At 40.9% G+C, this 24872-nt stretch overlaps 1 protein-coding gene across 6 annotated transcripts; it reads left to right on the plus strand.

Annotated features, from left to right (window-relative positions):
• The first annotated feature begins 4252 nt into the window (after window positions 1-4252).
• Window positions 4253-24064, plus strand: tango2 (transport and golgi organization 2 homolog (Drosophila)). Of its 6 annotated transcripts, none has more exons than XM_070833503.1 (10): window positions 4253-4328; window positions 5033-5099; window positions 5352-5446; window positions 10783-10871; window positions 12750-12869; window positions 13086-13203; window positions 20557-20624; window positions 20827-20980; window positions 22524-22628; window positions 23099-24064. In XM_070833503.1, exons 3-10 carry the CDS (start codon window positions 5391-5393, stop codon window positions 23217-23219), a joined length of 831 nt encoding a protein of 276 aa, XP_070689604.1. In that variant the 5' UTR covers window positions 4253-4328; window positions 5033-5099; window positions 5352-5390; the 3' UTR covers window positions 23220-24064. The 6 variants fall into 6 exon arrangements, with proteins under 6 accessions (XP_070689604.1, XP_070689603.1, XP_070689605.1 ...); XM_070833502.1 differs by having other exon boundaries at window positions 4298-4372; XM_070833504.1 differs by having other exon boundaries at window positions 4302-4318.
• The last annotated feature ends 808 nt before the right edge of the window (window positions 24065-24872 follow it).

A 24872-nucleotide genomic window follows, 5' to 3' on the forward strand; every position in this document is an offset into this window, starting at 1 on the left:
GTTTAGGCAGGCAATGTAAAAAATGGATGGACGCCTGTTTTCAGACAAGGGAATCGCACTCCGATAATGCCATGGTAAGTCAGTTCCTGCAGACTTGAGACAAAGACAGGATCTGACAGTAACCAGCTTCTACATTTATATCCAAATTGTTAACATGCTGCAGGGCTGACAGTTAGGAACACTACATCTTCTTCAGGCATAGGACTTCCTAATAAATTAGTGCATTAGAGCATGAGCTGCTCTTGAGATTAAAACTGACCTCAAGTCTTGTCAAGTCCATTAGAAAATGACATTTTAACTTTTAAGATCCCCAAATGGTAAAACAAGAATTGAACAGAATGTCTGTTTTAAAGAGGCAGGCTCCAGCTGGGGAATATAAAAACATGTAGTTATGTGCTTGCCCAAACATGCCGCTATGCTGATGGTCATTTTCTTTTTAACTGCTGATTGTTTTAATGAATTTTAATAACTGTTTTCTTTGCCTCTGGAAAAACTGAATTCATACCAGAGGACAAGATAAAGTTGTTGTGTTTTGTCAGCAAACAGGGAAGTGTGTGATAACTTAAGCAGCAAACAAATAAAATCTGATTTTTTACTAGCATTCACATGGTCGCAGCTTTCACCACTTTCGACCTTTGATGCATGTCTTACGCCCCCCCTCTCTCCCCCATTTTCTGTCCCTCTCTCCCTACATTAAAGGCATAAAAATATTATTAATTAATTATTAATATAACCAAATATTAGCATTTATGTGAAGTCTTCTATTTACCCCTGGTAACAGGGCATTTTTGTTTTCAGCACAGTCACAGGTGGTGTGGAAATTCTACCGTCCAGAGACTGCTCCATGTTTGAGTTGCAAATATTGTGTGTTCCGAATGAGCTACTTCCTGATTGCCAATCAGCCAAAAACTGTATTCTGTGAAAGTGAGGATGTGCTTACATCTGAGGAGCCTTTGCAAATAGCACTGGTATGAACCCATTAACAGGCTTACCATATGCAATGGGTGAAATGTTTCAGAATTTACAAACTGTTGGAATGCAACATCGGCTTCAGGTAAGAACTCAGTCTGTAACCAGGTCTGAATTTAGAATAGACTGGTCCCTACGGACACTGAGCAGTGTACAGTGTACTGCATTCACAAGTAGAAACATGCAACAACACAAAATCATTCTAAAAGCTTCTGATTTAATTTGACTTTGGTCAAAAACCATCCATGGAAATAAATGACAAGATAAAAGTATGTGGTCACTGCTGCACTGCGATTCTCAATTCTGCCTGACTATGTCTAAAGTGCCCTAATGGCTCGAACTTCTCCATTCATGTGATCAGTGAGAGACCTTGGCTGAAGTCAGGAAATCTTTGAAACAGAAGTGATCCAAAACAGCTTTCGCAGCAAAGATTTCCCTTCTTAAATGACCCCTTTGCAGACACAGTGCATCTTGAAGGCTATTGAATGAGTTGTCTGGCGAAATCTGGAGCACCTGGCCTCAGTGCTCACTACCACACAGCCTGACTCCCTGCACCTGCAGCCCTTCCTCTGGTTTTGCTTAGGTTTTCGTTCCATAGCCTACTTCACACCACACTCCACACACAGTTATGCTATGCCACTATCTAACTTAAAAATCAATCCAAATTTAGCGCTGCATTTCCATTTTTACTCCGCCGTGTCCCCCCACAGGCAGGGCTATGACAGTGTGTGAATTAGAAACCATATGAAGTACCTCCATAAAATTGTCATTAAAGTCTGTCATCATCTTCCCTACATCGCACCCAAAGGGTGTTCAGCTGCTTCATGCAATGACCAAAGTAAACTAATATATGGACCAACAGGGTTTCATCATCCATCTGCAAATCACACCAGATCTCTTTCTAAAATGTATCTTGATATATTTAAAATACCACATTCTTCATTAACCACATTGAGGCTGTATTCTATGGCTGGGCTAAGCACATCTGCCACACTGACAGCAGCCCTACTAAATCAAATTCAACTGCAAGCTCCTTGCGGCAGCGTGCGATGAGTATTTCAAAGGTTCTGTACAGAAGACAGTCACACTCATGTAAATGCAAATTAAATGCACATGCTCGCCGTTAATTGCTATAATTGCCTTCAACCACATCCTGAGGCCCTTAGCGCCAGCGGGGTGTGGAGAGGCTGACCAGAGCCAATCAAAGTCCGCTGAGAACTTCATTTGAGGCTCGGTAATGGCCTGAGCTCGGGCCCTTGTTTTGAAGCACTCAGTCATTCTGGCGGTTACTCACATGGGACACGAACACCGCGCTGCTAACCCACCGACGCCGTCAGTCCGGCCACCGACAGCCAAATAAGGTAATTAGAGGGGAGAACCCGGAAGACTCTCCATGGCAACCCGCTCCCAAACAGGAGGGGCAAAACAATGGACGAGCGGGGATGACATGATTGACAGGTCGTTGCGGCTGGCGCTCGCTGCATTCATTAGCGATATGAGCTCCCAGCAACACACGCAGACACAGAATACGGTGATATTATCGATGGATTTCATGCAAAAAGCTTTACAGCAGCAGTTGCACACATTAAAAACACGCCGAATATCTAACAAAAGCGTCATAAATCTTCTCCAACACACCGGGTCCGTGTGTCCTCATCAATATGCCTCCTCCGAGCACCTGCTCACTTCAGAGAGAGGGAGCCGGTTTATTTCCACTTTACACGGGAATTGCATTGTTTATTATTATTACATTGCTGTCACGCCCTCCTCCTCCTGAGTTGTAATGGCACAGGCTAAAACTTGGCTTTGCAAGATAATCACCACATGGATTTGCCGTGTCGATGTTACCTCTGGTCCTCCTGTTCCTCGTTGTTCTCAAAGGCGAGCAGACTCTCCGGTGTGATGTGCGGTAGTCCGAGCCTCGGCCCAGCACCGTTATTCTGGGAGCAACTTGGCGGCTGCGGTGGACACTTGTGTTACAACCGGGGAAACCTCACATCGGAGCTACTTGTCAGGCTGCTGCTCACGCGTCCCCTCCGTCACGCGCCACACGCAAAGAGAGGAAAAAAAAAAAAAAAAAAAAAAAACCCGAAGTATGCTAACTGGTTTAAAAGTTAGTTCCTGCACTGGACTACGGTTAATTCTGACTAATTAGTGCCTGCGCCGTCCTGCTGTATGAAAGGCAGAGCAGCCTCTATCCCTCTCATCCACAACAGAGCTGGATGCTGTCCGTCACAGCAAGTGTCTCCGCCCCATCACCACCCGCACGGTGTTGGAGGAAATGTGCGACTGATTCTTTATGATGATTTAGAATTAATAATCAAGTAATTTACTGTTATTGGTGCGTAATCAAAGCTGTAATTACTGATGGAAAAATATAATTCAGTCAACCTGGCCATTAAATGCCACAAAACACAGAATATTAGTTCAGTCACATGTATCAGGGTTTTTTTTTTCCAGTTTGTTTTAGTTATTTTTTTTTTAATTGTATGTCATCATTTCCTCTGTTTTCTATTTTTCTAGGTAAAACTAGGAACAACTATTGTTATAATTCAATAGTGCTTGTGGTATCGTCAAGTCAGCTTACATACAAAAGAAAACGTGTAGTGAATATTATTTTCAAAATAAGAGTTTTCAAAGCGACACAAAACACCAGAGGAAAGCACATACAGTAGCCTACAAGATAAATCTGTGCAGAAGAAATTCATTGGTTTTATTATTATTATTATTTGATTATTATTTGGGTTTAGTTTACATTTTAAGATGGACAACCTTGAAGAATTATAATATTTGGTAAGCACTGGATTGCGTATTTGTTGTATTTGTTCAGCCTATCCATTTTCTTATTATTTATTTATGTTTCTAAATTGCCCTATAAGCCCCAAATTAATGTGTCATACAGCACTGAAACTCGTGTGCATCATTGGGAGGGATGAAACCAAAAGTGATAAGAAAAACCTCTGATTTTATCATATCAAAAAGTTGATCCGTGGACCTAATAAAGATATTTTCAAAAAGCTGTATACTAAAAGTTTTCGTCTGGTTAAAAGCTCAATCAATATTTTAAACCACCAAAACGTGTTTATTATATCAATGCTTTTATTTTGAAGTAGTATAACCGGAAAAGCAGTCATTACTGTTTACTGTTAACTTGCCGATCATTATAGAGACTAGTAAACCATGTATGCTGTAAATTGACCAATCAGAGCGAATTTCAGGGTTTTGGTGGAAGTGCGCTCGTTTTAAGTATGTACAGTGCCCGGGTGGGCGGGATTGGGGACAACGCACGGAGAATAAACCCTAACTCCCGCTGTAGAGGCTTATGGGACGACTGGAGACTCAAATCCAGGTCACTCGATGTGAGCACTTCCTCTCAGCTGTCAACATCGACCGTAACGGGACAGTGAGTGCAACTAGCCGACACTACTCAGCAGTCAATTGTGTACAAGACAACAGGCAAACAATTAGCTGAGCAAACACTATTTCCAGTCTCGTGTGTTGCGCGTAACTAATTTTAGGTAGGTAGGTAAAGTTTGCTTGGTTTGTCTCGGTGTCATGGCTAACTTATGTCATTGGCTTTAGTAATGCTAACGTTAGCTACGTTTTGCAGGGGTTACCAAGTTACGCTGGGTCTGCTGTTAGCGGTAGAAGTAGCCACATGCAGCTACAGCGTTATTTAATCGCCGTTTGTTCTGTAAGGAAAGACTTGTGTGTTATTAGCCGTGTACGTAACACACCGAGGCTATGCTATGTGGCTAGCTCATGTTGAAGCAGCACTGTAGCGACCAGCGTTATTAATAGCTTGACACGTTGCTAACGTTTTTTCACTTATTCAACACAGTTGTATTAAATCGTCAGCATTTGCAGTCAGTGTTAAAGACCAAATCACGTGGCTGTAGTGGTACCCTGCCTTAGCACATCATTGAATGACACTGTGACTCATGGATGAGCTTGTGTACGCCTCTTACTTAATTGCGACCTTAGCACTCATTACAGTTATAAAGAATGATAAAGATAATAAATCTCTGTGATATTAACACTTGCTATTCTGAACGTGGGTCAGCTTCACAGGCGTACACAGCATGCACTCTGGCTGCTCCATTTGTTTGCCCTACAGCCAAGTACACAATGTAAGTATTGAAATGATCACTGTTTAGTGAAGTATATGTATGTATTTCCTCCACTTGTGAGCTCTGTGGATACACAGAAGAAAACCTGTAGCTGCTGTTATCTCTTTCTGTACAAGAATGCACAACTTAAATAAACCTAGGCCACGATCCTGCTTCACAACATTTATGCTGTGTCCACACTCCCACACATCTACACTGTCAAACACTAAACACAGGCGCTTGTTTCGCTGTCTGTTTCCTCCTCTTTGTCAGATATGACACAAATTTGAAGGCAGATCCCCCAGTACACCCATGTGCATCATTTTCTTCAAGTTTGATCCCCGGCCTGCATCCAAAAATGCCTACAGGTGAGCAATTAACCCTTTCAGCAGATGATTATGCTCAGTGCAATGTAAGTATATAAGAGGTGTCATTTGATCAGCCGTGCATTACAGGGAAGGGGATTTCAAAAAACTCAACATGGGTCACAACGTAGGCCATGTTCCCAAAAGATCATGAAATGCATCGTCTGCAGAAAATGTATCTTAAATGCACTTAAAGCCACAGTGTAGCGCTATAGCTACAGACATGGTCAAACAGTCACCGATCCCTATAAGAAGTTCTTGAACAAACAAGGGAGCTGCCTCCAAACATGAGAAAAGTATTGGCTAACTAGAAATACTCTGTGCACTGAGGCTGGGAGCGACACAATTCTAACCAAACACCTTGTTTTCTGTAAACAACCCCTGTTTATTCAGAGGTCAGAGCGCACAGTCACCCACTGAACTGTACACTTTGGGCTTGTAGAGATTTAGTTTAGTTTAGTTTAAGGAAACTCTGGAAGAGCAGCCAAAGAATGGTGTCTATAAGTAAAATGTCTCTTCCAGCCTCATAAAGCACCACAGTGTGTTTATGTTAACTTCTGCCACCCACTGCTGCACCCACTGTTTGGTCCATCTTGAGCAAGAATATACAACAAGAATAAACAATATGTTAGGCTGGATATTCGGGGAAATGGGCGTACAAATTATGCATGATTTTTCTTTTTTATGTGGCTATAAAAAAATTTTTTTAAAAACTCCACAGTGTTGGGTTTGAATATTTTCACTCAGTTTGCATCATATGGCCTCAGTGACGTGTTGGAACATGCAGCTTCAGAACATACAGATAAATATATTTTCAAAATGAAAATAAATGTAAGGGGGGAAAAACTCTTACAAGCTAATAAATCGGGTAGTTTCAAGTCTTGGCATCACTGCTGTCATGCAGACAATGCTGCAGTCTTCTGTTTCAAGGGTGTAACATGGGGCTTTGAGCAGATGTGCAAATACACACAACCAGCAGTACCGTAACAAAGAGAAATATATTTCCTGTTGTTTTATCATCTGTTTTATAAACTTGTGGAAAAGCTGTCAAGTTTTTTTTTTTCAAGTTATTTACTTAATTACATGCTTCCTATAGAAATAGCATCACATCTCATGCTCAAGTCTACCATTTCATAGCATTGAATGAACCTTTGTGCAACCTCCATGTGTCCTACCCAGCAGTAAATGCTAACTTCTTTCAGTGGGCAGAACAAACCAGTGCGTTATGAGCAGTCAATGTGAGTTACTGGGTGATGTTGCGTCCAGCTTATTATAATCCCCTTGAGCTCGAGAGAGAGCTCTCTACCTGGCCACAGTCCATCTCTGTCCTTCCCTCTGGGAGTTTGACCCTGCCTAAGGAGATCGCAGCAGAGGTGTGGTGCGAGTACTGACTCAGACCTCAACCTGGGGAAAGGTGAAACGTACTGTGTCCTAATGTGGTTACATCAGTGCTAAATATAGACTACTAGTTGCAGAAGTATATTTCTTTTCTTGCAGTGATGTGTAAATCAAAAGGAATGTGCGGCAATACTTCAATTAAATTGGGTTAATTAGTAGATTCCTGCAGCACAAAATGACAAGAATGAATACCTGCAGGGGGTTAAATGAGTTCATGTTCAGCACAAATGGCTCAGTGATTACCCACATGCTGAGATTTCTCTATTTCAAATCTCAATTTCTAGCCTGCTCTGTTTTTAATACAACTTCTTGAGCTGCTCAAAGTAGTGCCGCAATTGACAAATCAGCATTGTAATATGAATTTGACCTGCTGCTATTATTACACTTCCTTTAGGCAAGTCAATGTCATTTGAATATCAGCAGCTCCACTAGCAGTTCCTAGAGGCCACTGTGTTCATTGCACCCGGAAAGATTAGAGTTTTGGACTAAACAAATAACTTACTGATAGTTTTCATAGAGATTTTACAATGGTAGAGATAGAACTATTTAACCCCTTAGGAGTATGATGTCCCTCATGGCAATCTGCTAATTACATTATGATATGTACTGTAAGATCCTTGTGGGAGCATGAATAAGCTCATTATATTTCATGGCAGCCTTTCAATTATATATTAACATTTTTAGTCACAGTAGTGGTGTGGCTCTAAGGATGTCAGTGTCAGGGTGTTCAGTCCATTACTTTGATCCAGACTGAAATACCTCATTAGCTATTGGGTCTTGGACTGCCATCAGATTTTGTATTGACATTTGTGGTCCCCAGAGGATCAATCATAATGACATTGGTGATCCCCAGACGTCTCCTGTCGTGCCACCATGATGTTGACATTTCTGTTTTTTCTGGACATGTATTGATGACCACTAAATGGATTGGCATGAAATTTGATATCGTGGGTCCCCAGAGGATGAATCCTAATGACCCCCTGACATTTCCTGTAGCACCACCAGCAGGTTAATGTTTTCACATATCCAGTGAAATATCTCAATATCAACTCATGGTTGTACAAGTGGGAAAGTCACATCATCACCAATAAAACAGTTTCCTCTGGGGACAGTAAATATCTGCAGAAACTTTAATACTTTTACATTTATTATCCAAAGGAACTCATCTCAGAGCAAATGGTTGGTCAGAGGAAATTTAATATGACAATGTGAGATCAATGGTCAAGGGCTCCTAAAAATGATATAGTATGATATGATGATAATCGTGAATATCCTTGAATGCACAACTCCACCTGAAGTGGCTGCTGCCAAGTCCAGAAACCACTGTGTTTTACTGATTACAATAAAAACCATCAGAGTTCAGTGTTCGTTAAGAGCTTTGATACTTCTCCGCTTCTCAGTATCCCTCCTACATGATGCAGCTGGCTGGCTGACTCTTACTTTGATTGGAGCTGCTCACATGTGATTTTCCCCTCAGGATCCGATAGCAGATGCTCTCTCTGGTGTAGCATCATTACTGTTAGTTTTGTTTTGTGGAGCACCGGTGGCTCACACAGCGCCATGGGAACACGCTATCATCAGTCCTTTATGCACAGAGGCTGACCCCTATTAGGCCAGTTTGGTTTATCTGTTTGCTCTTAACAGGATCCAAGCTTCCATCTGAAAGATTAATAAGGGGACCACTGCCAAGCTTAGAAGGCACATACAGCTATTAAACAGGTCAATAAATTTAATTGGCCTTTTATTCCTCTTTTCTGTCCTGTGTAGTTTCAGTTTGTCCAAAGGGTATATAAATACCCGTGTGCAGTGTTTAAATCCTTGTCTCAATGATCTTTAACTCCAATTCTATAAAGGTGCCGCATTTAGTTTTACTGACAAAGACAAATATTGGTTGGTGCTTTGCATGCTTAGAATACGTAAGTCTACAACCGGATTCTCAGCTAAAATGCTATCTCACGTTTACAAAAGTCACACGGTGCAATAGTGAGAGGTCATCTTTTCCTCTGAGCAAAGGAATAATTGTTTTCTGTGTTTCATAACTGCTGAATGGGCGAGATGAGCTGGATGGAGACTTGTGTGCATGTGTATTGCTATGTGAGTAGTGAATAACAGAAGCTGAGTGAAGATATAAAGCCATTAAGTGATGTTATGTTTCCAATTGACAGTATTGACCTTTTAGTAAAGGCGTGTAGAAACGAATGGCTAGTATTGCATTAAACACAGGCCACAATGCAGTTTGAAATTGTTAATGGGCTCGAACATAATGGCATTGTTACTCCGTGACACGCTGAATAATAATGCAGGTATAGTGCAGTGCTTAACTGACAGGCAGCATGTGTCACATTCAAGGTGATTTATTTCAAATCAGATCTCACTCTTGTTCAGGCTGATTATTCTTGTTTGTGGCAGTGAATGTTTCTGTTTTAGTCGTGCTTTGCTAACAAGAACAGATTTGGCCTTGGACAAAACACATTGAAAGGTTACCAACGCCAGACAGGCACAGACGGCTTTACAAAATGAGATGAAGATGAGATGGGTTATCTAAAGGAGTCACACATTTAGGTAAATGTTACGCATTTGAAATTGTTTCAACTGTAAGGTTAAAAAATGATCCTGTATTGGCTGGTTGACTCTCCATTGAAGCTGTATGTATCTTTTTTTAATGGCTACACCATTACATCAAATGGAAATATTCTGGGTGTCTTGTGAATCATTTTACATGCATTTGCCCGAAATGTAGATGATTTGGTGACTCTGGAAGATGCTACAGTTTGAAATGAAGTTCTGTGGATTTGATTCAAAGTTTGCCTGCATAGTTTAACTACAGATTCACCAGTGGGTCAGTTGGGTTTAGGTTAAAGATTTTGGTTTTAGATAAAGACCTTATAAATTAGTTTATATGGTTTTATAGGACTTTGCTCTAGAACTTTATACAACCTGAACACTTTAGTTGACATCATACCGTCAGTATTGATGTAGCAGCATTGATATACCAACATTAATTTTGTCTAGATCAACCAATTGCAGTATGAAAGTCATTTATAAATCTAGAGCAGTATTGAAAGTGGTCATGGTCATTTAAATTACCTGTAAAGCATCAGAAACATAAAGACCAAAAAGGCAATCGTACCAAGCTGCTGTATTACACGGACACAAACATGTTTCTCTCCATGTACTTCTATGCACTTTATTGAATTATAAATGTTGATTTGGATCACTCTGGGTGTTTAAGATGGTTAAATGCACCTGCCATCATAAAGCTTGTCAGCCCATTGGTGAAAATGATGTAAAAAATATGGGTGTGGTTTCCATCTTTTAAGCATGTTGATCAGATGAAGATCCAAAGTGAGATCGAAACGCTGTCAGTAATTAAAAGATTTCTGCGGCATGGCGTGAGTGTGCAGGCGTTCCTCGTACCTCGCTCCGCTTCAACTGACACAGCTTGTACTCAAACCTGGTGACCCTGAAGTTATGCTTCACTTTACTTCGTCTCTATTAAGACTGGCTGTCTGTAACTGTTATGTTGGCTTGCCCTTTTGATGTCACATTGCTTTTGATCCTCTCTTCTTCGGTCGTCATCAAATAACCTCCTCCTCCTTGTAACCTCGACCTTTTGTATCTTCTGCATCCTGCTCAATTAATTTGTGATATCACTGTACTTGAAGACTCCTGGATGCATCTGACGCCTTTATGAAGCCAGGAAGAGACTCCGTTTGTTACAGCAAACCTGTGACACTGAGTCCAGGAGTCAGCAGCAAACAGGCTGTCCGTCTGTCCACCAACTCTTTGACTTCTGGGGCTGGATATCGTGTGTTCATGGTCGTTTATGATGGATCTGTTGTTGAGACCAGTGACGGCGCTCTGTAATACCTTGTTGGTTCATGTCAAACACGATAACAAAAACCCCTCTAAACCCCCCCGCCCTGTGTCCATCTCCTCAGGCTAATTTTGGCTGCAAACAGAGATGAGTTCTACAACAGGCCATCCAAAGCTGCAGACTTCTGGGGAGCCAACAGTGACATCCTCAGCGGTAAGCTAATCCAGCTCACCACTCACCATTTCATAACTAGATGGACTTTATTGATCCCCCATAGGGGGAAATTCACGTTACAGCAGCAACAAGGCAGGGGCAAGATAAGCAACAATAGAAAGAAAAGAAATGAAATAAGCAACAGTAGAAAAATGAGCAGTATTAGATAAATATATATTGTAATAACCCCACAAATACACAGTTTTAAGAAAATAATGACATAAATAGCGCTGATTGAATTACTCCTTGCTCACCTTCTTTATCAGGAGATGATAAGTAAATATAAAGCAAGTTAGACTAGTTAGTTGTGTTGTGATGTATGAAGGTTTTGCATCTATTTGACCTTTATTTAACCAGCTATCTCCCAGTAAGGTTGGCTGGCTCTTGTGCAAAGGAGCCCTGGCCCAAACGGTAAAAAGTAGTGAACAAAACAATACAGAATCATGCAATAGATAATATGTTAAACTGATGTAGGAGAATTTGTTTGAAATCTAGACAAATGGGATATGTAGCTCTGACTGAAAATGTTGGCTTTTTACCTGTATTTGACTACAGTTTTATTTAAGGCTAAATAGCTTTCAATAACTAAGGAAAAATCAGTCTCCTTCAACCCAAAGTCCAGTTCTCCTCCACTCCATCACGGGACACCCCCACATGCAGTAAACTATATTTAATTGACTGATGTCTAATATACATTATAGCCAAGCAGAGGAAATCAATCACTCTTTTCCTTTTTCTTTTCCTGGTGAAGGAGGAAACGCAGAGATAGCCTCGTTGTTCATCCGTCTCCTTCTCCCCTCTATAATAGAGGGGTCAGGACTCCAGTAGTGGGCCCTTAATTGATGGCTGCTTTTATGCGATGTGACAGGAATAAATGGCTCTGCCTTATCTGCAGGGCTGGGGGTAGCGGAGGCAGGGCCCTGAAGGAGACATAGCATGACGAGAAGGGAAGTAAGCTATAGCTCCCAGTGGGATAAGGCTAGCTTTCAGTCCACCTCCCAGAGGAGTAGGACCGTTTGGCTCTCTTGGTCACTGTCAGTGTAAGCGGACCTGTCTTTATTGATCACCAGGAAGTGCACTAGACTTGCATTGCCTCACCTTTTTCATGCCACGGGAAGAAGAGGAATGTAAAACTAAGACAACCTATTTATTGATGGACTGACTGAATTTCATTACTGCCAAAGCAACACAAGGGTTGTCCAATCAAAAGACAATATACTTCTTATATACTAGTTCTAATTTGTGACTTTTACATGTCAATCGCAGTCAATGGAGATTACATCAGTTATCCAGCTCTGTATCTTAATGCAGGCTCAAAATGTTTTTTGTTACTGCCTCTGCCAGTCTTTTGTTTTGGAAGGACATCAGGAAATAGATTAAGGTCTGTGTTTAATAACATTTACTTTTGTTTTTATGTGTGTATGATTTGCTGATAGTTTTCTAGGATGTTTCCCTCAAAGCTCAATCTAATAAACCAAAATAGGTAATTGTATATTATTCATTTGTTATTAGAAACTTTATTTTTTTTACTTAAATTGCATTTCCAGCTGACCTCCTTAAACCACAAAATCTAGCAATCAATTATAGGTAATCAATTGGAAGTTGAACACTGTCTCAATTTCCCCATAGCTGGTTCCCCTTCTTTCCAGGAAAGAGGTCATGAAAATGATACCAGTAAATAATTTGTCACCCAGTGTACTACTTAAAAGTATTCAGGAAACACTGCAAATAATCTCACAGTAGTTGAGCTGTTTTCAATTGATATGATGGCTTCTTGAAAGGCTACTAATAGCGTACAATATAATTTACCTCCAGGTGAAATCTGATCAGCATTGGTGCTGCGTTTATTAAAGTTTTTCCCACTTTTGTGTTAACCAGGCCTGGATCTCGAATATGGCAAGGAAGGTGGATCATGGCTGGGGATTAGCAAGTGGGGCAAGCTGGCTGTAATTACCAACTACATGGAAGGACGTGCCAACCCAGATGCACAGGGAAGAGGTCAGTCAGCGGTGAAAAAGTCTCAAGTATATTCACTGATAAGATGGTTAGTGTTGCATCAGCAGCACAACATGACAGCATTTTTACTGCAAGTTTCACACATCTATCTTTTTATTATTTACATGTACATATGTACGTGGTTTATTGAGTGCAGAATTTATGAACCACTTCTGCATAATTTATGAACCCCTTCTTTTTACGTTTGCCGTTTTGCAGGATTTCTAGTTTCTAACTACCTTTCGGACAAGGATCAGGACAGCTACTCCTACTTGAAGAAGGTGTCGACAGAAAGCCACCTGTACAACGGCTTCAACCTCATCACAGCAGAGTTCAAGTGAGTGAAAGGTGTGGTGAAATCCATCTGAGTGTGAACTGATACAGCCGAGTCAAAGATGTGTTTACGTTGTGCGAATCTTCACACTGAAGTTTGGTTGCAAAACGGCACAGCCATACTCTCAATGTGATACTTTTCACAATTTGAAATGTATTCCAGAAAGTTAGGTAAAATACGTAACATGGCCACCTAAGGCAGTTGTTAAACAAGTGCTTCATTGCACTACATGGGTGCCATGAAGTTGTAGAATTCTTGCACACTACAGGATTTTAAATCTTAGATTTTTCAGGGCTGTAACTCTGTTCTTCTGAATTCTGGCCTCATCTTGGAATGAAACCACAGAGACAGCGTCTTCATCTCTGGAGTGCAAAGCAGACACGACTGAAAAGAAATCTCAGATCCTGAGCTGTGAACGAGCTGGCATTAAAATTCTAAAGGAACACCTGTTCATATTTCAGGGTCTCAGACAAAGAAATCTAGACAGCAGTAAAAATAATGAGGGTTTTTTTCCTTTTTCTTCTCCGTGTCTGCTTCACCAGCCTGACTTGACTGAATTTGGTGATCTGTATGAGGGTAAAAAAATCAAAGTTGGATCAGTGCACACCAGGATAGCTGTCATGATGGAGGCCCCTGTAGACAATTGGCATGGAAACGGGTCTCCGTGTCTGCCAGCGAAAGGTTAGAAGTTCAGCTCCAGCGCACACCCATACCAAAGTATATCCCTGTTGGGGGAGAAAAAAAATCAGGGTTTCCACAGTGGAGTTTGGTGTCATGATCCGTGTATCCTGGTAACATTGCCTCAAGCAGGATCCACACTCAAAAGGGTTTTTTTCTAAGCTTGTACATCCCATCCTCTACATTTTTAGCATTGCTATCAGACCAGAGGTACATTGGTTTTCTGCCATATTAGGTGCGTAATATATCATTTCACCATATCAGCTACTCACTGCTGCAACCTTCAATAAGGTGGATATGATACAGATTATTGAAACAATAGATCCTTGATTTCAGACAGAGGTACACGTTCTCATTTGTAGCCAGTGACAGGCTACATTTCATGGCGAAACTCAATTGACGCCTCTGGCTGACATTTTAAAACCCTGTAAAAAGATCTTAAATATGAACTCGCATACAAGATATAATTTTAAAAGCCATAGGCCCAAACTGCTGGTCCCAGAGAAAAAGTCAGTATCCTCAGCAAGTTGAAGAAAAGAAAATAAAGACACAGCATTGTTCTTATACAGCAGTCTAAAGCTAGTTAGTTATTTCTTTCTCAGTCACCCAGTTTAGCTGTTTAGCTTACATACTTTGGCAAGCTAGACAGAAGTTAGAGGTAGAAGTTTTACATACAAGAGTCAGTGCTTTTAGCTTGAAGACTAACCAGTGTTTTTGGCAAACATAATGCTCGCATGTCGCATAAAGTGTTTGGCTGGTGTTTCTGGAGTGTACACTTCCCAAATCCAAAAAAGAGCAGGACAGAGTTGCTAATATTATCCTAAATGTATTTATAGAAGGATCCAGTCCGAACAAGACGCCACCATCCAAACACACAGTATCTCTCATAGGTCAGCCCCATGCACACCACTTCAACATGTGAAGAAATCCAAAGCTTGACAGATGTGCCTTGTCATAGTTCTTGTGTTGTGATTGGACAATTTGGGAGGGGGGTTTAGGAAATGGACAAATGAGTAAGATGCAATTATTTTCTTTACCTGGTGTGCCAGATGGTTTGTTACACCGAACCATTTGTTACACAGAACCATCTGGGAGGTTTTCCATAGAAACTGTTTGTAAAGAGGCAGGCACGTTCAGACAAGTACTTGGCTGGTGACTGGATGAACCATCTGTCAGTCACCGTCTAACAGATCAACGGACCATATAACATAGTTACAGTTCTTTTTGGAGGACAGGACTGTTCTTCATTCTTCCCTCAATAAAGAATTACTGTCCCGTTCAGATCTAAGTGATGCTTTAGCAGCACGTGAGCCAACCTCTTGTTGTTTTTGAACAGACAGTTGCATCTCGCTGTCGTCACACCTAAACTGCACCTGTGGCTTACGCTGATTAGTCGCAACCACTGTGGTTCGGCCACAAGCACATAGCTTGGAGTCTGGCAGGATGGATATTTGTGCAGTGGTGATCTTGTGAATCCAGCTGCCTCACAATGTAAAAATTGCAAATTTCACAGGAGAGTTGCAAGTCGTCATGGTCCCAGGTTTTTAACTCCGCCACAAAATATCAGCTACTTGCAGCCTCGGTCCAAAAATATCCATATTCAGCCTTTAAAATTTCACAAATGACTAAAATACAGCTGGGCGGCTTGGCCGTCGTCTTTGATAGGCTGAAGCCATCAAGATATGCAAATGTCCTCGTTAAGACCAGGGGATGTAGTCACGCCTGTGCTGCCCCAGTGGTATTCTACTTTAATGTAAGAATCAGGTGCCACAACACGCTTATGAGACACCAGCAAGGAAAGACGCTCTGCACATGTTGTATATGTCTGCCACTTTGACTGGGCTGGTTTTTTTTTTAGGGAGCCACATTCACTGCAAATAGAGAGGACACACAGTGACAGAAGGCAAGCTTACATCTTTTTAATAAACACCGTCATTACCAGCCTATTTGTTTTCCATTGTAGCGTGTCCAGCAGCCCTGAGGAAATAAGGCATTGAGTTTCTTTACGAATCAGTAACAACATCTGGTGGAGAGAAAGTAGTCTATATTACAATTAGAGGGCTTCTCATTCATCTGTAACCAGAGGCATGATTTATGATCTCATGCCACATTTCACCCAGTTTGTGAGTTTGCGATCAACCTCATTGAGATGCATATTAGAGAAAGGGTGTAAACTTATTACACAACCCAGAGGCAATAAAATATTTTAGGCTGATTTATGTATTGATTCTTTTTAATTGTGATGCTTGTAAAACCAATTCTGCCTTGATTAATAATCTATAAACATGTTAGGTTGAGTTCTACATGCAAGTAATTTGGTCAGTGGCAGCCGCGCGTTTCCCTGAACATCACACCGAGCCTTCCCTCAGTGGAGCTAACGCCATATATATTTAAATCTTGATATTAGACATTCTCAGCTTGACGCTCTCAAGGCTCCATATCCAACATTTCATCTGACTTTTCTATAGCTTTGGTTTTTGATCGCACTTTATGTGACTCTCGCTTTTAAGTCAGTGCCCAGAGATTATCCATTTTAATGAATATCCCCTCTGATGTTTGCTTGCAAAGAAATGCCTTGCTTAATGCACTTTCAGTCAAGCAGAGTGTGGCTGCTTTATAAAAACAACTTTAAAAAGTGTTTTCAATCTGATGGCCTCAAACCATGTGTTGTAATTCTTGGCAGAAGTTGTTTGAGCTGAAAAAGAAAAACAGCGGTGCAGCAGATAACCACATTCCAGAGTATCAGGGGTGGATGAACTCTCAGCATTTTAAAGAGCAACAACTAAGTATTTTTTCCAAGCGCTATTCATCACATTTTCTTTGAGTAGAATAGAACATAATTTTATACTGAATAGAATCATCATTAGATGCTTACAGTAAAAATCTAAAAATCTAGCCTGTTTTGTTCATTGAGTGAATCCAGATGTCAAACAAATTGCCACAAAAATCTAAATAATGTTGGTTTTGGCTTTGCGATTGTTAACATGGGGTCACATGTTACATCAGGAGGAGAGCTGAATCCCGCTTTATTTTGCTGCAGTCTATCTGATCCAGTGTGGGACTTTGATTTTGATTAAAAAAAAAAAAAATTACCAAAGTTACATAAAGACATTATGGTATTCTGTCCTGCTGCATTTATCAAGTCAGGAGTCACATTGAGGTCACACGCAGTAGCTGATTTTGAAATGGGGTTGCACATGGGTATATCAGTGTTATTTACAATGATTAATTAAAGTTAATCATTGTAACTGTGCATCTCAATATAGCAAGACTAAAGCGCTGTCCCAACCAAGAAAGATAACTATTATGATAACTATAAATATCTCATTGTAGAAATTGTTCTAATTCAAACGGATGGCAGAGACCACTCCACAATTTACATAACGACAATGACAGTGGGAAATGATATTGTTAGGATCACTTTTAGAACGATTTGATGAATATTAATATCCATTTTATTAAGCAGCCGACACAGCTGGAGCCATGCTTTGTGTCATAATTTAATAACTTTATCATTCATCAGTGTAAATGCTCACATCGTTATGTTTACCATTGTAGTTATCTTTCTTGGTGTGGACAGCCCTTTAGTCTGCAGCCTCACTAGCAGTTCTGTGAGGCTGTATGTAGACACAGTGGTGTTCGGAGCTAAATGTTAACACCAGCGTGCTAACAAGCTGATTTAAGCAGGTACTATGATTACCATGCTCAACGTTTTTAGTTTGATGTGGGAGCACGCTAACATTTGCTAATTATGAGTGAATACATAAGTATTTCATCATAATCCAAAGTATTGGAAGTCAGGATTCATCCTCTGGGAATCATGGATATCTGAACCACGGTAATCCATCCAATAGTTTTTGAGATGTTTTACTTGATGCAAAGCGGTGGGCCACATGGCCGACCAACATTGCCATTCCATAGACTATATATAAAGATGGATGACATGACAGTTCCCCAAAAGTGAATCCATACATCGTGGTCGCCCCCTGGTGGCTGACTGCCGTATCGGTCATAAGCCCCACCCACTCTATGTTAGCAGATGGAGCATGGGCCAAACTAAAAGAATCAAAGTGCGTGCCAAATACATTTTTTCTCACTGATATCACCAGCACAAGATGGCAGATGGATATTTTGGCTTTTTGCACAGTTGAAGGAAGAGTGGGCGTGTCGTCTATCTTTATATGCAGTCTTATGTGCCACCCGCAGAGCCATGAGGCTAGCATGGCTAAAAATGATTGAAAACGAACAAACACCAAACAAATCAAGTGTTTCCCCCCACTCCATGCCTTTAATGCCTGCATGTGTGTGACTGGATAAAAGAGTATATGCTGCCGTTACCCAGAACCCCCAACAACCTGCCCATTCACATTCATACATTCTGAACTGATAATGTTGAAAGCTCTTCCAGCAATCTCCAGGCAACTACAGCACAGCTGGCGATGGGGAAACTGCTCTGCAGCCTCAGTATAGAGGACTCTTCATTAGGACACCTCCCAGCCAGCATACTGATTACTTCTCTGACTGAGACCCGAAAAAGCCTCTTCCCTCCTCGTTCCCTCTCTGCCCAGCGGCCTTGACCTCCTGCTGTTCCCTCATCTCAGCCCAAATCAACCCACAGCACACCCGATGGAACTTTCAATATTCTAGCCATCTTCAAATGGCAGAAATAGAGCTATTTCCCTGCGAATCCTCCACCTGCTACCTCCATGGCCAATTTGATACATATCACAGGCAAAGCATATATGCAGTCACCAGACCTTTGAGGTGTTGCTGAGTTCGGTTGACAATACCGAGATCACAATAGTAATTCAGCCTTTGTGTTTGCCCACAGCAGAGCTGACAACACATAAACGCTTTACAGATTCTTCCGTTTCCCTTCAGGTCACAGTGCAATCTGGTTCCATTTTAGCAGCTGCTGTGCACAGGCATGTATGAGGGGTGAGTGCTATCACCCGAGTCAGCATTGGGCAGTGGTGCTGTCTTCATTGTAACCATAGGAACACAGAAAAAGTAGTCATCTATTCAGACTGTTCAACTGGTTTGGGTACGAGCTGGAGACAGTATTGAAGGTCTTTGATTTGTTGTTGTCAGAGAGATAGTGTAAGTCAACCTACAGCTTAGGGGGATCTCCCACAGCTGCTTGGACACATATTGTCCTGCCTTTAGAAAACGCTCTGCTCCAGGAAATTCACACAAGACAGCCGAGTTCTTGCTCAAACAGTTACGGATGACCTCTGCACAGGGCCCACTGTTTTTTGTCAAGTTTATCGCTAGTCATTTGTAGGGAATAAAAATGAGAGTGCAAGTGAGGTTTGCTCTTGTCGGTCTGTGTCATCACAATATTTCCTCAGTCTTTGGTAGTCTGCTGAGATGTGAAATGGATTGGAATGTCCCAGAGGAAAGCATGGAGTGAACTGTGATGTACAAGAGATTAAACTGACTGATGAGATGATTTTAATCCAGTCAGCACCTACATGCTAAAATGCTACATGCATTGATGTCATGTCACACTGTCTCTTAAATCATTCTGGTTAAGTATTTGGGTTGACATAATAGATAAAGATCCTCAGTGCCTCGAAGACATTTGGCAGAGGAAAATGAGAACAAAAATGTAAGTCTAACTTGCTTCTTTTATCTGATCAACAGTTCAAAACCCAGAGATTTTCAATTTACAGCAATATAAAGCAGAGAAAAACTTAATCTTAACATTTGAGAAGCTGGAACAGTCAAATGGTTGACATTTTTGCTTGAGAAGTCAAACGATTTAACGATAACGAAAATAGCTGTCAGTTCATTTTCTGTTGATTAACCCAGCTGTAAACATCAGATATTAGATGTTGTTAATGTGTTTTACGGCAAACATTTTCTGCTTCCAGTGATATATGGTATAGACCAAAGGCCAATTTGTGTTTTGGCTTTTAAAACATTTATGGCAGAGCTACAAGCGCAGCAGCATATTCTGTTCCTGTCTTGGCAGCTCTTTACTGGGAAACTTTCCAAGTTAGATGTTGAAGCAGTGTTGCACCACATTTCAGATTGACTGATGCCACTGGTATGGCTGTCATAAAATTGACTTAAAAAAAAATCATTCCCCTGCTGGTTCAAAAGATTTGGTCATAATTTATTATTCACTGTCCTGTACCAAAGCTGTCACAGATGCCCTTGATGTCAGAGGGAATTTATGCAGCCCGCAAAATCTGTCTAACTGAGGACTTAGCAAAGAGCCTAACACCATAACTAAATGGTTTTGTGGTAGTCAAAGGTGTTTGCAGCACTAATTTGTATTTTGAAGCATTAATTTTACCCTGTTGTTCCTTTAGGATAGTTTTAAATGCTGCAATTAACTCTGGTGTTAGGTATTTTCCCATTTAAATCTACAAATAAAGCAGGCCTCTTAATTCCTGTTTTTCAGGACAGTGGGGAAAAAAACCATCATTAAAGAATACTGAATGGTACACTGTTGATATTCTCTTTCACCCTGAGCACTCACTCTACACGATTCCTTCAGGAGCTCTCCTTTGAACATTGCTGTATTTGCATTCATTTCAAGAGCAAAGAAACATTATGACTCTTGACACAGTCTTCATAATTAGACATAAACAAGTTTTTTTTTTTTTTTTTTTTTTTTTTTTTTAATCATGCAATCTCTAATTTCCCACCTTGCTGTGTCCCATGTAGAGCCAAACAGGACATTGTGTGTTACTATGGAAACAGAGGCAGCCCTGAACCCATCCATCTAAAACCAGGTCTGTGTTTTTAATGTGGTTGCTGTAGAAACCGTTCATTTCGCATTTACCTCTCCTCTTGGCCTCTGGCCCATTCTTCTTTGCATGGCATTTCCATGTCGATGTTGCTCTCAGATTATTTATGTATTGGAGGATGTGCCACAAAACCACATACAGAATTTACTAGTCTGTATATTTGTCTGTATTTTTAATTTCCCCTCAGCAGGAATCTACGGCCTGAGTAATTCCTTGCTGGACACGCCATGGAGGAAACTGCTGCAAGGCAAGCGGCACTTTACCAGCATTGTCAGCGACCAATCGCTGTCCTGCGATGGACTGGTGCAAGAGCTGCTCGGCGTCCTAAATAATGAGGAACTGTGAGTGGAGAACGCCCACTTAAACTTTCCTTTGTCGTGGATTCACACATCATGACAACACATTTCATGAAAAAAAAAGCAATTCTGCAGGTTAAATATGGTGGTGAATTGCCATTGATGGTGAACATTGCTGAATATTACCAGGCCGGGTGCCATATGTGTGGTAAAACGCTGATTGATTCAGTGTACACAGAGCTGGAATATGCCAGATTTTATAGATAGTGTGTCAGTGCTCTGAATGAGCTGTTGTGTTGGACTGCAACCCAGCGTTGTTTCCTCTTGATAACACTGACTTTTGCATGATGTTGCCAGAAGGGTATAGCAAACAATATTGAAAAAATGGTTTGACATTTTGGGAAATACACTTATTCACTTATGAATTGGATGAGAAGATCGATACTGATATGTAGGGAGCAGTAAATATGAAGCTACAGTGCCGTCTAAACGTCACAGTGTAGAAAAGAATTGTGGTTTTATCTTGTCTCGAGTTTGTCAGTCAGCCAGCCGAAGCTCCATGAAGTTAATGCAATACCAAGAAATAGTCTGGTGCACAGCCCCCCCTAAATCCACAACTTATTGTTTCTACAATTCCACGCTTGTACAGATTAAACAGCCAACATATAACACGTCAATTAGCGAGCTTTAGAGGTGCTGAGAAGCTGATTTTGTTACCTTTGGACAGATCCAGGCTGTCAGTGTCCTCTGTTTCCAGACTTTGTGCTAAGCTGAGCTAAGCTAACCAGCTGCTGGCTATAGCCTCATATTTACTGTACAAATATGACTCTTAGCAAGAAAGTGAACAAGTATATTCCCCAAAATGTGGAACTATTCTTAGAATACATAAACAATGCAATAAGCATGTGACTTCTATATTTTGTTTTGATGCGCATTGCTTTTATTTCCAAATTCATGGTTTAGATAATTGGGTCAAACTGGGGATTTGTTTAAAATCTGTCTGATCTGTGGTGATTTGTGGTGTTGTGGTTTCCACTTGCGCTCAAGCTGATTTTGGTCCTGACAGCCACACATCTCAACAAGAGAATGTCAAGTGAAATGTTTTTCATACCTGACAGAAACGATGGCCCATCCTGCAAAACTCAGAATTCCCTTCTTGAGCAGATGAAAGCACAGAGCTGTAACAGAGTTTCAAATATCAAGCAGTGCTTTTGTCAAATGAGATAAGTATAGTAGACGTAAATAATAATTGGGAGCACCCAGTGTGTCTTGCCAGCTCTCAAACATTATGGAGAAACTTGTAAACTAGCTCTTATTTATGTATAAATGCATCCAGATGCTACTGCATGGCCTATTTTTTGCCAGAGATATTTTCAGAGACACGTTTGACTGAGCTGTGAGTTAAGAGAAACTTTGGAAACAAGCCAAATCATTCAAAGTTGAGACTGAAATTTAGGACAAGCAAGTTGAGGAACCGTTACATTATTTATGGATATTATGGATCGGTTGATTGCTGGCTGATTGCTTACTGCATGGGCAGCATGACAGAGAATGATAAGCAGGGTTTTGTCATGGGTTTTTTCAACAGGAATACACCTGATCCAGCTCAGGAGAGCCAGGGTGATGGTTACAGCAAGTCCATGATCCAGGCTCTGTCAGCGGTGTGTGTTCGCTCCCCTCATTACGGCACAAGGTCAGTGACCTCCACCCACGCCAAATCTCCTGCTCTATCTCCTATTGTTTGTTTCCACCTGAGTTGACTGACAGGGCTGTGCTCGCCCGCAGGATCATAGAGAACACAGAACTGTTAGTACACAAAAATCCCCAGTGTAATCAATCCTCCAGAGCGAGGAAATGAAAGGGGATCTTCTGTACTGTAATGCCACGGTGATTAATGGATGCAGAGACTGTTCTGTAGCCAAAAGGTCAGATGGTCAGTCTTTGATGGTCAGCCATCAAAGTGTCCTTTAGCAGGCCGCTGTCTGCCACAGCCTGCTTATTCTTGATATGACTGATTGTTAAATACTAACTCTTGAATGATCAGAAGTTATACTCTGGCCACATGCATATGCTTTTTGCTTCTTTTTTTTTTTTCATTTAGTCATTTATTTTATATTTTTTTGTGTTTGTTTGCTTGTATCTCCTGTGTCCCTGTCCATTTAGGACCAATACAATTATCCTGATAGACGCAGAAGGTAACGTGACCTTCACAGAGCGCACCATGCCCAACGGTGACACAAGCAAATGGAGCACCAATTCTTTCCAGTTCAAACTACAGGCGTGAAGAAACTGATGGAGGAAACTCACTCTGTGCCTTTCTGCATCCCCTTTCCTCCCATCACCCCCACTTCCCCCGCCCCCCCTCCTCCAGCTGCACCTCACCGTCGCAGCTATGTGAACATGAAGACTGATCTGCACTTTTTCTACAGCTAGTCAGCGCTAGCTGCCTCATCTACACCAGTGACATGTATTTCTTATTCTTGATTTAAGTTAAAATGCATCTTTTGATAATGTGTGCTAATGTAAAAGATTGCCAAAGAACATTTATAGTTTTTTACCTACATAACAGCAGGGTGGGGTTGCATCAAAAAGTCTAATCCATTACAGATTGCTGGCAGCCTGCTTTGAACAGCAATCAATACCTTTGTGCTCAAGATTATTTTAATGCAATCTAATTCATTCTTATCGGTGTAAGATTCTTTCCTTTAAATCCACAATGTGGAGTGAAATTAAGTTCCAGACTCCAATTATAAAAAGCGTCGTTTAGCTACAGCAGTTAAACAACAGCATTTTAATGTCAAAATCCTGCAAAGGTTTTCTGTTTCACACAATGAGAAGCCATAGTCACCAGCATTTTTCAATAGAATGTGTAATCCGATTTAAATTCACAGTAATTATGGTAGATTAGAGTTACCGACTACTTTTGACACTTCTCCTTACTGTAACCCTGTTACAGGTCATTCATTATGTATTCCCCAACCCTGCACAACACTAGTACTACCGTTGGCTACAACAGATATTTCAACTTTGATGCAAATAGTTTCAGGCACTGGATCTCTGACTGCTTCCATGGTAGATTAATACATATTACAGCTGTTTGACAATAAAGACACTGTATCCAAACACTCACATGTGCTTTACCAAATAATTATTGTTGTCTGCAATACACAAGTACGCTGTGAGGAACCCAATACCCCTCTATATCAAAAATCTCGGCTGGTTCCTCCTTTTACCACATGTATTTTACAACACATGTTACTCTCACTAAACAGCCTGAAGGACACTATTAAGTGGTTTAGAAACTAAAACAGGAAAAGACCAGCTATCAGTAGTAACCCTCAATAAATTCTTGAATAAGACTACTGAAGAGGCATTTAAATGACTATTTTGAACTGAGTGGTAATTCAATGAGGACAAACTTGGTTAATGTCACCTCTTCAGCTGTAGAGCCCACACCTTTTTCACATGCTTTGATCTACTGTCAGTTTTTGGAGATTTCATGAAGCCTTGTGGCTGTTCCAGCCAATGTCTTTATTCTCTCTCAAAAAGCCATTAGGCCTTAGATGACATCCTCACAATGACAGAATTACAGACATGGCCAACATCACTACATTCATTTAAAATGTGTTGCTTTGAGAAGCAGCATCATTTATCTCAGCCTGTTCAAAATCTCCTTGAGTGACCTTGAAGCATATAAAGTAAACAATTATTTCAAGAAACCATCTCTACTATTCCTGTGTTTATAATAGAAGAAAAAGAAGAAATGAATTAAACTGAACGCTGGTTCTGCAGTCTTTACTTTACTGTTTCCTGTTGGTGAATAGTGACCCCAGCTGACAAATGGAGATATTGCAACTCACATGGCCCTCCCGTAATGTGACTGTAGGACAGGCATGAGTCTAATTAATTTATACTATAGGTGCAGAACATGCACAGA

The sequence above is a fragment of the Pempheris klunzingeri genome, chromosome 7, assembly GCF_042242105.1.
Source record: "Pempheris klunzingeri isolate RE-2024b chromosome 7, fPemKlu1.hap1, whole genome shotgun sequence".
In the NCBI taxonomy this organism is placed as follows: Eukaryota; Metazoa; Chordata; class Actinopteri; order Acropomatiformes; family Pempheridae; genus Pempheris; species Pempheris klunzingeri.